This window comes from Molothrus ater, chromosome 17 (genome assembly GCF_012460135.2).
Source record: "Molothrus ater isolate BHLD 08-10-18 breed brown headed cowbird chromosome 17, BPBGC_Mater_1.1, whole genome shotgun sequence".
Lineage (NCBI taxonomy): Eukaryota > Metazoa > Chordata > Aves > Passeriformes > Icteridae > Molothrus > Molothrus ater.
In genome coordinates this window covers 11,718,115-11,731,401 of record NC_050494.2, presented here as the reverse complement: position 1 = coordinate 11,731,401, position 13,287 = coordinate 11,718,115, and the positions used below count along the sequence as shown (strand labels likewise).

The 13,287-nt window shown below is 45.6% G+C and overlaps 2 protein-coding genes across 3 annotated transcripts; both read right to left on the bottom strand.

Moving 5' to 3' along the window:
* Positions 1–2,603: 2,603 nt before the first annotated feature.
* LOC118694570 (uncharacterized protein DDB_G0271670-like) lies at positions 2,604–7,259 on the bottom strand. Of its 2 annotated transcripts, none has more exons than XR_008508665.1 (2): positions 6,415–6,590; positions 2,604–4,859 (listed from the first exon to the last, which is right to left on the bottom strand). XR_008508665.1 is itself a non-coding variant. In XM_036395710.1 (2 exons), the coding sequence occupies exons 1-2, from the start codon at positions 7,212–7,214 to the stop codon at positions 4,010–4,012; spliced, it is 894 nt and encodes a 297-aa protein (XP_036251603.1). In that variant the 5' UTR covers positions 7,215–7,259; the 3' UTR covers positions 2,604–4,009. The 2 variants fall into 2 exon arrangements, 1 of the variants encoding a protein (XP_036251603.1); XM_036395710.1 differs by lacking the exon at positions 6,415–6,590 and adding an exon at positions 7,171–7,259.
* Positions 7,260–8,017: 758 nt separating this feature from the next.
* Positions 8,018–13,065, bottom strand: PRELID3B (PRELI domain containing 3B). The gene is given in 7 exon segments (XM_036395711.2): positions 8,018–9,935; positions 9,938–10,004; positions 10,679–10,781; positions 11,307–11,377; positions 11,745–11,834; positions 12,182–12,350; positions 12,961–13,065. Coding segments are annotated over 7 exon segments (696 nt in total). The 5' UTR covers positions 12,993–13,065; the 3' UTR covers positions 8,018–9,771.
* Between the last annotated feature and the right edge of the window lie 222 nt (positions 13,066–13,287).

Here is a 13,287-nt window from a genome sequence, read left to right as displayed (position 1 = left end):
GAAAGTAATGCCTCATGTTTGAGTTCAGTCTTGGTGAAGGAACCTGAAGCAAATCCTCCTGTGCAGTGGGACAGTGTCATCCCTGCTATGAGGACACACAGCAGCAGGAAAATGCAGGATAAACAATTCAGATTCCTGTGTCTCCTTCCCCACCTCTTACATGACAACCAGCTCTCCCAATTCCTGATTCACTACTCAGTGTCTCAGACTTGGAGACTGGATCTCCAGCAGCACATCCATGGCACAATTATCCTGCTTCCAGTTTTCTATCTATATGCTACATTCTCTGTTTATACAGCTTTTAGCCAGGACTTTTTTCCAAAGTAATCATTTAAATGAAGTAGGCAGAAAAGTTTTAAACAGGAATCAAATCTCTCACTCATTTATGTACCTGAAATGTCAGCATGACACCCAAAAAGAGATTTGGCTTAAAAATAAACAGCGCTGCTACTGAATGTCCAGACTGTGCTAAAAGCAGCCTTTTATTTTAACAGAACTGAAAAGTAAATGTCTCTGCAGAACAGAAACTTTGTTTCAAGAGGAACTACACTTTCCACACATTCAGAAATTACATTTATTAGCATATCAATTTACATACACAGGCAAGTTCTACAGTTCATGTGATGACATTACACTGCAGTCTTGAGCTCGCCTACAGCTTTGCAGTTTGCTGCTATTCACCAAAGATCAGCTCCTACAAGAAATTAAAAATACAAATTACTCGATTCAAGGTACATTTTAAACAAAAGGTAACCTCAGATCAGGAACAGAAGCCGTTCTATCCAGAACAGGAAATATTTCAGCTGCTTGTGATGTATGGGATGGCACAAATAAAGGTACAAGCAGCATCTGTCTCACAGGGAGCAGATAACCCACATAACGAATTTGCTGATCAGGGGAAGGAGCAGTTCAGAGAGGCTGTCTGCTGGCTTAGCAAGTATGAAACGTGAAAATCACAGAGAAACCTGTGAGTGTCACTACAGAGCCGCAGCTGTTCTGTGTAAGCTCATAACAAGACTGACCAACCGCCAAGAGGTTCAATGCGGGGTTTGACAGCCAGTCCGTCTCACCTCACTGATGGGATCAGGCTGTTCCCATCGCACCCGTACCAGCTCACAAACACCCGCGCACATTCGCCCCTCACCAGCCGCAATCCCTCCCTCCCATGCCTGGAAACGGAGCCGATTATCCCCAGATACTGGGGATTAATGGACTCAGCAGTCACAGACTATCGCTAACGCCACTCTCGCCCTACAGAGCTCCAGCCACGCACCCAGCCCACCCCACCCACTCACATTTCATTCCTTTTTGGGTTTCACCGTTTTCACCGTGGCCACCGCTGCCCTCTCTGCCTCCGCTTTGTACTGCGGCTTCATGGCGGCCCGCACGGCCTGGGCGCAGATCTGCGAGTAGCGGATGTAGCTGCGGCCGGGGGGATAGAAGGCAGTGAGACCCGGGCCCGGCCCCAAAGCCGCCTCCCCCGCCCCAACCCCGCGTTCCCCCGGCACCGCCGTGACCCCGCCAGGCGCTCCCTCACAGCGGGGCCGCCGCCGCGGCCGTACCTGAGCCCGGCCTGTCGCCAATACGCCACCATGGCTGCGGCTCCGCGGGCAAGGTCAGCGCGCGCCGCAGGGGACGTGCGCGCCGGCCAATCAGCAGGCGGGAACCGCCCACGCGCGCCGCCGTTCGCGGGCGCGCGCCTCTGCCAGCGACCAATCAGAGAGCTCCGTTCCGGGGCGCGGCTCCCGCCCTTTCCGCCTGACGCGCTACGGGCTCGCCCCGCCCCTTCCCCTCGGCCCGGGCGGCCCCGCGGCCGTGAGGGGCGGTGGGCGGGGCCATGGCGGCTCCGGGCTGGGTCGTGAGGGGCGCTGGGCGGGGCCATGGCGGCTCCACGGCGGTCCCCGTGTGTGCCCTTCCCGGCCTTGGAGCCTCCCGCCTCCGCCGGTGGCCGGCCGGGGCCTGCCTGGCTGTCAAAACCACGGCAGTCGGTTCGGTGCTGGTCATTTGCCAGAAATACACGAGATGTCAAATACCTAAAGAACGTAAGTTAAAGTCCAAGTTTTCTGTGAGGCTCATGGCTGATTATAGAGCCCTGTGTTAGTTACACATTAACTCCTTCCACAGAAATCCTGTTGTAATCGAAGAATCCGAGCAAGTTAAATTGGTGTCTTTTGCACCTAAATCTGTTCTTACCCCTCTGTGCCATTGCTTCCTGTTTTTTCTAGATGACACATTAAAAGAAAACCATTTTACAAGCATATGGAGCCAGTGATTTTTTTTAACAGACTGTTTTAATTTTGATCTGTGTGTGGCCAGGCTGTGACAGTTCTGACCCATGGGACACAGTGCCTTGCCATGGGCTTCCTTTGGATGTTGATACAAACACCTGAAATTCAATAATTTCCTCTAAACAAACCCATAAAAGACAACATAGCAAACTAGAAGCTATTGACACAAAGAAAAAAATAGTCAGTTTCCCAGATATAATAAGCAAAAAGCTATTAGAAGATTCAAATAATTTTTGATAGGTGAGAAATTTGGTCCTAACCTAATGGCCGTTTAAATAATTAATACAAAATACTTAAGGAGATTAAATACTGGCTTTTAAACAAATCTTTGTGCTTGTGTCTTGTTCTCCTTTATTTCCTTTCATCCAAAGTCAAACCATTTTTAAAGCACAGAGTAATTTTCAGCTTTATTAGAGATCTCATTTAGTCCAGAACCTTTGCAATTAACAACCCACACGATAATGTCAGGGAAGAGCCACCAGAACAAGAAGAACAATTGTTCACCAGATATGTCAGTCTGTCTCCAGCATACACCAGTGAGATCTGAACTAGTGATCTGTATTTTTTTTTAACTGTTAAACAACTCTGCTCCTATAGAATTTTGGATTAATTTCTTAAATACACATATTGCAATTGTTCCTAATTAATTTTAAAGAAATCAGTAGTGTAAACGAGGCAGAAAACAATTCTTACTTCATACATTTGTTTTCTTCTTTATTTTTGTGTGAAATGTATTTTAATTTTGTGACAGACGTGGCATATTGGAGCAAAGCTTTGCAATTTGCAGAAATTAAATGAATTAAAAAATATTTGTTATGACAAACAATGTTTCTGCCCTTTTAACACAGAAGGGTGCCAGTGACATTGAAAGGAAATATATTTGGTTTCAAAGCCCCAGCCATAACAATGATAAAAATATACAAGAGAGCACCAAAGATTTTGGGAAGCCCCTCTGTGCTACTTAAGCAGCATATTTGATACAAGACAAGTAATGTAGTACTTACATATATTGAGAAAGGGGATGTTACATGCAAGCACTTCTTTAATGGGAACATCTGATGATTTGATAGGTAAAATAATTAGCACTAAGATTATTTTAAGCCTCCTGGGCAGCCCAGGCCCCATAGATGGCTTGGCAGAGAAAAATCATGCCAGTAGAGTTGGACATTTTTTCCCAGCTAGATGCCTCTCTATTCCTGCCCCACAGCTTCTCTGGTTCCTCTCCCTAACCCACTTCTCACCTGAGTTTTGCTCTACAATCTTCTTTTCCCACCACATTTTCTCTCTCTGTATGCCTCTGCCTGCAATTCTGTGAAATTAACTCTGATACAAATCCATAATGGAGATACACAACCTGGATGCAATTACTTACACATTTAACTCTATTTGTTGGTCTTGATAGATAAAAATTCAGCATGAACTGAAAAAGCCAAACCTTTGGGAGAGGTACCAGCCATGAGTGGGTATCAATCAGTGACAGAAACTGTGCTCTACAAAAATTCCAGAATAAATATTGATGTTTATGCAGCTGTTCCAAGGCACCGTTACAGATTTGCACGACCTGTTTTCATGCCCAGTTTAGATGCCAGGAGACATTTTGTAAAGCCCTAAACTTTGCTCAGGTAGGAGTTTTCAGCGAGAGAAGAAAGGAGAGAGCAGAGGAAGGAGAGAAGTGTGGCAGGACAGAGGGAGGTTGCAGGAGAAGGGGAGGGCGGGCAGGGTTAGATGCACAGATCCAGGGAAGCCGCCGCAGCGCGATTCGCAACATCCAGGAATGTCAGCGTGGACAGGTCTGGGGGAACCAAGGACGTCAGGTTAGACATGTCCAGAGAAACTGAGGGACTGAGGGGAGAAGCATCCTGGAAGGTGAGACTGGAGACATCCAGGAAAGGCGCAGAGATGAGGTTGGGAACATCCTCAGGAGCTGATGAAGATAATCCAGAGGAGCGCTGAAACATGAAATAGTTAAAATCGGTCAGGTCTAGAGATTCCGACGAGGTGGAGGAGCTGTACTCAGACACACCTGGGGAGGATGGAGGGATTGTGCAGGAAAAGTCCAGGGAAGCTGAGGAGCTGTGACTGGAAACATCTGTGGAGGACGAAGAAGTGAGACTGGAGAGGTCTAGGGAGAGTGAAGAAGTAGGGCTGGAGAAATCTGTGGATAGAGAGGTGACACTGGAGAGATCCAAAGAGATTGAGGAGCTGTCACCAGACTGATCCGGGGAGCCTGATGAAGTGAGACTTGATAGGTCCAGTGACACTGAAGAGGAGAAACTGGAGCGCTCCCAGGAGTCTGAAGAGGTGAGACTGGAGAGCTCTAAGGAGATTGAAGAGGAGGTACTGGAGAAGTCTGAGGAGAATGAAGATGTGAGACTTGAAAGGTCCAGAGAGGATGAAGAAGTGAGACTGGAGAATTCCACAGAGGATGAAGAGCTCAGACTGGATAAATCCAATGAATCTGAAAAGGGGATTTTAAAGAGTTCCAAGGAGGCTAAAGTCTTGGCACTGGAGGGGTCCAGGGAGGCCAAAAAAGTGAGACCAAGTAGGTCCAGGTAGGTTGAAGAGATGACACTGAAAAGCCAAATAAATCCTCAACATGATGGGTGTTAAATAAGGAGCATTTTAAACAAAAGATCTCTATCATCACATCAAAACAAAAAGACAGCATTACCCCCCTCCCCAATATTTTTTTTAAAATAATGATTCAAACTCTTGGTCTCAGTAGTTTCTCTTTTGGTGCAGAAAAGCTCAGTAATAGGAGCCCACAGAATTATTGAGAACATTGTGCCTTTCCAGGGCACCAGTACAGCATCACATGTACACTTGCAGTCAGTCTTCTGTCTTCTCTCCTGGCATGTCTGTCCTTGCTCAACCAGATTTGTTTTTCTGTGTAGTATGTGCAGGATTTCTTTTTGGAAGCTAATAGTGTGCTAAACTGATTCTGTGTCTGAGAAATACACATTCCAGCAACAGCAGTTCTAACTGTTATCAGATAAAAAGAGGTCTTATTTTGTTACCTTTTTGTCATACCTCTGGATAGAAAACCTGTATAGTAACAATAATCTTTTATTTGTGCTAGTTTGAATTGTTAATAAAAATATCATAAAGAGAAGTTGTGGTAGAAGGCAGACATGATTAAAAAGGAAACAGAACAGCTTAAATTTCAGTTCAAAAAGGTGCATCTAATTATAGTGTGAGTAGATCAAGAGGCTGATCCACAGCTGCCTTCTCTCATCTCCAGCCCGTGCTGCAAAGCTCAGAGCACTCAGACCCGTGGCTGCCTCTCCAGAACAGCACAGGGAGGCACAAAAAGCTCTTCCCTCGTCACAGCCACATTTTATGGACCAAGAGGTGCAAGGTACAGGAGGCTGCAGTGAACACACCCCAGCTTTGCCCCTGTTCTTACACAACCCACGTGCAGATGAGTGTGTAATGGATTTAACTTAATCACCACGGGTGCAACTCCCACCCAGGTCCCCTCTTGACTGAGGCAGGTGTCTGCAGAGCAGCCACTGAGCTGGAGGGGGGCCTCACTGTGCAAACATCACAATCGTGGAGAATTAGCACAATGCAAAAATTGCCACGCTAAAAACAGAGCTGCTTATGTACCATTGATAAGACCCCCAAAAGTTCCTGAATATATTTAACACTTGCAGATAATGCTGCTGTAATTTAAGAGCTGTTGCAACATGGTTGCAATTATTTCTAGAGTGCAATGTTTATAGGTCAAAAGGCAAAACAAATGACTTTTTCCAAACATGCATTATTTATGATGAAATGACAAGTTTGCTTGCTGCCCTGTTAATACAACATAAAAGTAATTAACCCCTTAAAAAATCCCTTGCTATCTAAAAGCAATTCAACTTTGTGACTACCTTTAATCTCAAAGTTTTCTCAAATGTATTTTACAGGGGAGAAAAAAAAAATAAAAAAGGCAAATTACAATACAATAAAAAGCCAGTGTCCAACAGTCTATAAATTCCATCATCTCTTCACTGAGTTCTTTCTGTCTTAATTTAAAATAATGAAGTTACTGCACTTTTTCCTATGAAATAACACTGTCAAGAAATGTGGAATTATGGTCACCTTTGTACAAAATGTAGAGGTCAGTAATAATGTTTCCTACCTTGGGTAGCTGTGGATTTACCTCCTTTCTCTGCCTGGGTAAGCCATTCTGGGCTGTGCTGGTAAAGCTCTGCTGTTCCCTCTGCTCTGACCCTAATCTGCTGCACAGCCCCTGGGAATGATGCCATGCTGATGACAATCAAGTCACCAGCACCCTGCTAAATCTCCTGTCTGAGCACAGCCCTGCACACAGTGCCAGCAAACACCTGACTGGAATCAGCTCTAATCTTGAGAGGGAGATTCAGTTCTGTGCTGTTTTCTATGACAGGACAGTATTTTGAAGGTTACTTGATGAAGATGTTAATTTTCAACTTCTGGACACCTAGATTCAAAGAAAATAATTTTGCATTGTCAGCCAAGTCTCAGCTGTCCATTCTACAAAATCTGGCATAAATGGCCTGAGGAGGACCCAGGATCTGCAGAGCAGAATTCAGGTACACTCAAGTTTCAAAAATTTTGTGTATTACTTCCTCTTTTCATGTGGTTAATGACTTGTGTTACTTTTTAAATGTGGTTATGACAAAATAGCATCATGATGTAAGGTATTTTGTCCACAGCTGGTGCCCATGGTCCTCCTAAGGAAAGCAATGAGTTCAGCTTGGTTGTAACATGTAGCCTTACCTTTAGAATAATTCAGTTCTACAGCAACAGGTAAAGCAAAGCTATGGAGTTATTTAGGATAGAAATGAACAGATCCTGAGGCAAGTGAAAGAACAACCTCCACCTTAAGAAATGGAAGGATTCTAAAGTGACTCACTGCTTCCACACGAGCTCTTCAGCAGCACTCCTCAGTTCTTCCATACAAGTGAACCTCAGCAGGTTGCTGGCCTTCCCTTTGACCCAACGCTCTGTCAGGGCCAGGAGATTGGAAATGTTGCAGTTATCACACAGTGGGTGCTCGTGTTTACTATGTTTGACATTTATTGGAAATACAAATGCAAGTACAGACCACAAGAGACAGATCAGCAATCTTGTAGGAAACGGTGGTTACAATTTTTCTGTTTTTTTTTGAAGCAAACCCTTGGCTGGCACTTGTGGTTCAGAGCTGTGGCTGAACAGGGGCTGGTGCCCATTGGTGGGCAGGGATCCATCAGAGCCCTCAGCACTGATCTGTTCACATCACATTCCTCCACCTCTGCCCCTCCACTTCCTGCATCCCTTTCCCCTTTTTAAAAATTCTTTCCTCCTGGCCCTTCAGTTGTTCCTCCAGCTGTAGCTGCTTTCTCCTCCCCATTTCCTCCATTCCTCCCACCCCCAGAGCCTCCCTGCCCTGCCCCTCTCCCCGTGGAGCTGCACCCACCCACAGCAGCCCACAGTGGCTGCAGCAAAGCTGAACACAGCTCCCAGCCCGTGACAATCTTTCCACAGCATGGATGCTCCACAGCAAGCTGTGAAATCTGCTCGCAGTTTAAGCCAGCTTTGCAGAAAAGCTGAGCTATTAAGAAGCAAAAAAGACCACAGCAGCTGTGAATGTGCATTTTAGGATATGCATCTCAAAAACAGTCACTCACTCCATGGATTTCTTCACCTTCAGCCCTCTCATTTTAGATTACTCACCTCATAGTTCTAAAACACAAATAGATCAGAAAGTTTCAGGAATTAGCTAGAATTGAAACAAAATTTTATTTAAAAAGGACCACATACAGAAAGCCATACTCTGACAGAATGAGAATGCAGGCATATAAATAAAATAGAAGAAAGAAATTTATTATCTTTCAAGAAGTTGTTGAATGCCTGTAGAAATTAAACAGTAAGGTTTTTTTCAGTGCAAGGCCAAACTGTGAGTTCTACTATGCAGTCCCTAGTGCAGAAAAATTTGGAAATGAAAAAACTGACTTTAGAATATCAAACGATGCTAATGGCTGAGCAAACATATAAAATGAATTTCAAGCTAAGCATTTTCATCAGAAATGATGGTACAGTTTTGCAAAAGTTTCAGATACACTTTTAAAATTGAAATGTTATTTCAGTTGTAATAATCTCCTGTAAAAGTATGGCAAACCTCAATGACTTAAATTAGTAAGGTAGTCTCAAGCCATTTCTGTTTAGAAAAATATTCTGTTTAGAATAGTTAATTTTTAAAAGTTATATATCTATATTCCTGTTTTCTTCCCCCAGCACAAACCTTATGGAAGTGTTCTTGTTTGTTAAAATAAGCTCTGTAAGCAATTTGATCTAACAGAAATGGCATGCAAAATCAAATATGCTGGGCAGGGTGACATTACCGTTCATAAAGGCTACAAGAGCCTTGAAATCACTTGTAAGCTTAGAAACAAAATTCCAGGAAAAGCCTTGGGCACCAAAATACCACATCAGCTCCTTCTGGGCTGTGCCTTTGCCTTTTCCTGCTCACCCTGAAGTGCCCAGGAGAGCCCGCAGGGGCTCAGCCTGGCACGTGCCAGGGCTGACCTTTCCCTTCCTCAGGGAGTGACTGCGACAGCACCAGGAACCACCAAGAGAAACCCCTGAGAACGCACAGGGCCTTGACTGGGAGCAAATCAGCTCAAAGGGTGAAGGGAACTGGAACTCAGAACTCAGGTTAAAGTGAAGCACAACACAACAGCCACTGGATGGGGCAGGTTATTTCTGATCAACTCAACAGTATATTGTTAAATATTATTTCCTTTTATGTTCAGGTATCTCCTCAGCCACCTTCACAAAGGTTTTTTAGTCTTTAATTGGTTCTTTGAAGTGAACACCTACTACTGTAGCAGCTTACAAGATTTTAAGGCTCTGTGCTTATCGTACCTTTATGTAATGGGCTTTTAGAAATGGAGCTACTTGTGGCAGAAGTTTAAGATAAAATTTGACTTTAAGGTACTGCATGCCCAGCTCACTGATGTTGCATTTAGGAGCAGGATTTAGGTCTTGGTAGGTAGGTAAGAAATACTTTGATGTTTTACCTATAGTGCCTGAAAAACAACTTGAGTACCGTGTTAGTTCAACCAGTCAAGTTAAAAAGGTTATCAAAAAATATTTTGTACATTCTTTTATATTTCAAGCATCAAGTAATAAGCTTTCTGTTAAACCAAGTTGTATCACACAACTGTCAAAAATCAACAAAAAGAACAATGCTGGAACAACCATTCTGCTTAATTTTGGGCTTGGTCCCAAAAGAGGTAGTCCATAAGTCACACAAAAAATAAAAGTTAGCCTAACATGCCAGTGTCCTCCACCATATGCAGCCTCAGCACTAAATGAGGCTATTTCATATCTGCAAACATTATAAGTTAGTGTTCATGTAAATACAGGAACTACACTTAAATTTATTTCTTCATCGGTCCAGCTGACCCAATATATTAAACAGCCTTTGAGCCTCAGCCTTGGGAAAAATCCAGCCTCTCTCCAAATTAAATTTCTAACATGCCTCATACACACATCCTTTAAATAACAAAGGATACATGTATCTAGGCCTGGAGAGAGGCTGCAGGTCGTTTAGCCTCATTAGTGATACAGGTCTAAGAACTATTATCATTTCTCTACAAATGCTGCTGCTGCCATCGAATTCCTCATGGTTCCTCTTGCTGAAGCTGCCAACTCTTCAATTTCAGCATTCAGTCTTTTAATTACCCATTCCAATGCTTCACGGCCCTGCAGTTAAAGGAAAGTTTATTAGTGTATAAATCTTAGTGCATAAGTCAATCAGTTAAATTCTTACTGAAAATGACTGAAGTCACAGTAGTTGAAAGAGGAAGGAACAGAAATACATGCCTCTGATGTTATTTCAATAACTGCAGTACGGCTGAACATGTTCTGCCTTTGATTTCATGACAACAATTCCTTATATCAGCAGTTTTCACATTATGATCCACAAAAGACTTTTTATCCAGCCTGCTTGATCATTCTCGAGGCTGAACTCAAGGTATCTCCGGACTGCCAGAGGACAGACTCAGCTAAAATACTGCTCCATTGCTCCCACATGATTATTCATACATTCTGTATGAATGTAGATCCTTTCTGACAGCAAAAATGAACAGATGGCATCAAGAGGGCAGCAAAAGAATGACAGTGTCACACTGCTTGAAGATGTTTTCTCCAGTGAAGATTCAGAGAGCTTTGCCAATAACAATTTATCTTATCTCCATTCACAAGAGGAAAACAAGAGTAGGTTCAGCATGCTGAGCATTCAGTCTCTGCAGTAAAAGCAGCAGAACCATGTGGCTCCTTTCTAAGATTGCTGACAAAGCCAAAAAGTAAACCAGAGATCTTTATTCCCTTTGACATTTAGCCAGTGATCACACATTTCACACAAAGGCCATACTTACTTTTTTAGCATTGGAGGAAATTGTGTTTGCCATTAGCCCTTCTAGGTAACTGCTGAGACTGACACCTTTTACAGATATTATTGCTTCTTGTGTCAGAATGGTTCTGAAACAGAGCAGGAAACTGAATTACTCTGAGTAGTTTAAAAGAGAAACCCCCTCCTCCCCCACAAGTACATTCCCTCATCAGCTTTGCTCTGTAACACAGAACTTCTTGCCCCCTGAACACAACCCACTGCCACACTGTGTAATTGCTTTATGCTTCTACCTCTAAAATTAAGCCCAAGAGTGTCTGGCAAGTCCAAGCCTCCCTTTGTGTCTCTCAGCCATTTCCATCTTTAGCAGAAGGATGTTAAGAGTGGAATCAGCAAATCTGGAGTCCTGTATAAACTGCAGATGTACACAAATTCACACCCTGAACTAGACTGGACTGGACTCCAGCACAGAACGACACAAAGTCTCCCAGGGCTCAGCAGAACCAATGTCACTGCATGAAGTGACAGTCCATTTAATTCTGGTTTAGACAATTTCCTGTAAATAAAAGCCATGTAACCCTCATCTTCTGATCAAGGGAAACCAGGGACATTTTCAAAGCAAAATCCAGTCAATCTCAGAGCAGGGAGGTACTCACTTGTGTGGTTCCTGAGGGTGTGGTTTATAGACAAGCCTCTCATCGACTGACACGAGGTTTGTAAATGAAATCTGTAGAACACAGGACAGGATTACCCTTTAATACAAATAACAGAATACTACAGAGAGCAAAATGTCATGTGATTAGGAAACAGTCACAGTGCACCTACACCAAGAGGCTTTAAAACATTTTTTCTTAACACCACCCCCTCCCCCAAAACTCCTCCTGCTCATCAGTGTGTTCACAGCTTCAGCAGTGACAAGATCCAAAAGCCAAGCAGCTCTTTCCTGAAAACCAGAACTGATCAACTCTAACCACGTTACTTAAACCTTTAACTTGTACTATTCCAATGCAATTTTCAAGTTATTTTCAAGATGATTTTCCTTTTCATAAGTACAAGGTGTGTTCCATTTGAGAGGCACAAACACAACTACTTACATTACAGGATTTAAGCTCCATTGTTTTTTTCACAGGGTCAACAACAGAGTGCTCCTGCACATACGTCCTTGTCCTGCAGGTACCAATGAGCTGGGGACAGGCAAACAGAGATGGCATCAATTCCACCAACCCACTGCAATTCTTCATGCCTTTAAATGCAGTGGTTATGCATTGAACAGACACCAAGAGAGCACAGTTAGGGTTTAGCTTAAAACAAAGCTATTCAGCTGAGGTAGATCTCATTTTCCAGATGGAAGCAGCCTGAGGTGCAGATTTGGCTGTAAGGTCACTGTTAAGCTTTCCCCATACATTAATGCTTAAGCCATTAAACTTTTAAACCATTACAGTTGTGAAATGATACACATCTATTACAGCAGCTGGCTCAGGAGCTTCCCCTCCCTGCGGTGTCCCTCTGTGGCCTGTGACACAACACCCACCGATTTCACAATGGCCGGGATTCCCCACTCGGTGCTCAGGAGCCGGTGGCTGTGCAGCTTCCCGCTGGGATCCACGTGCCTGTCCAGGACATCGACGCCCACCACGCTGGGGTTCATGGGGTTGGGGTATTTCCTCATGGCAGCTGTCATCACAGTTTCCCAGGGGTGACTGCACAAACACAAGCAGGACACCAAGTTGCACACTCTGCTTGCAATAGGATTGTGTCCTTCCCTGAAGAAAAACCTCTATTTCGTTGAGTGGGCAGTGCACATGAAATCACAACATACCTGATTAACTGGGTGTGCTGGTTCTGTTATAACTGGAAAAGATTTTTTTCCCTGTGACACAATGCCAAAAGACTGCACTTTATCCCAATTTACATAATACTGGAGTGATTTATTAAAGTTTCTACTTCCCTCCAACGAGTTCTCCCTCAGATTATTTTAACACAGGAGTCTGGAGCGCTCGGCACCGGGCAGGCCCTCACGGTGTTCGGGAGCCGGGGGCAGCACAAGGACGCCGCTCGGAGCCGGCAGCGCGCTGGCCCCGCAAGGTTCAGCCCCTGCCGAGCTTCCGCAGCCCCGAGCACCGGCCCCGGGAGCCTCCCCCAGCCCGGGGGAAGGTCAGAGGAGCCGAGAGGCCGCGGCCCGGAGCGCCCGGGGGCGGCCCTGGCCCGGTGCAGCCTCACAGCCCCCGGCCCGCCGGAAAAAGCCCCCCGCTCTCGGGGCCGGCCTGTCCGCCTCCCGCCGCCGCCCCGCACGCACGGCACGGCACTCACTCGAACACGTGCTCCGAAGTCCAGATCTTCATGGCTGCGGGGCCGCTCCCGGCCCGGCCGCGCTCCGGAGCCGCCGCTGCCGCCGGTCAGCTCCGCGGGCCCGGCTCTGCCGCCGGCGGCGCGCGCCTGCGCGGACAGCGCCCGCCAATCACCGCGCGGCGCCGCGCTGACGTCACGGGGCGCGTCCCGCGTGACCGGGGCCGTGCCCGGCCGGGGACATTCGGGGTGAGGTTGGGGCGGCCCCGGGCGCCGCCCGTGACCCCCGGCCCGGCCCGGCTCGCCCTGGGCTGGGCGTGAAGGGCGCCCCGGGCGTGGCACCGCCGGCTC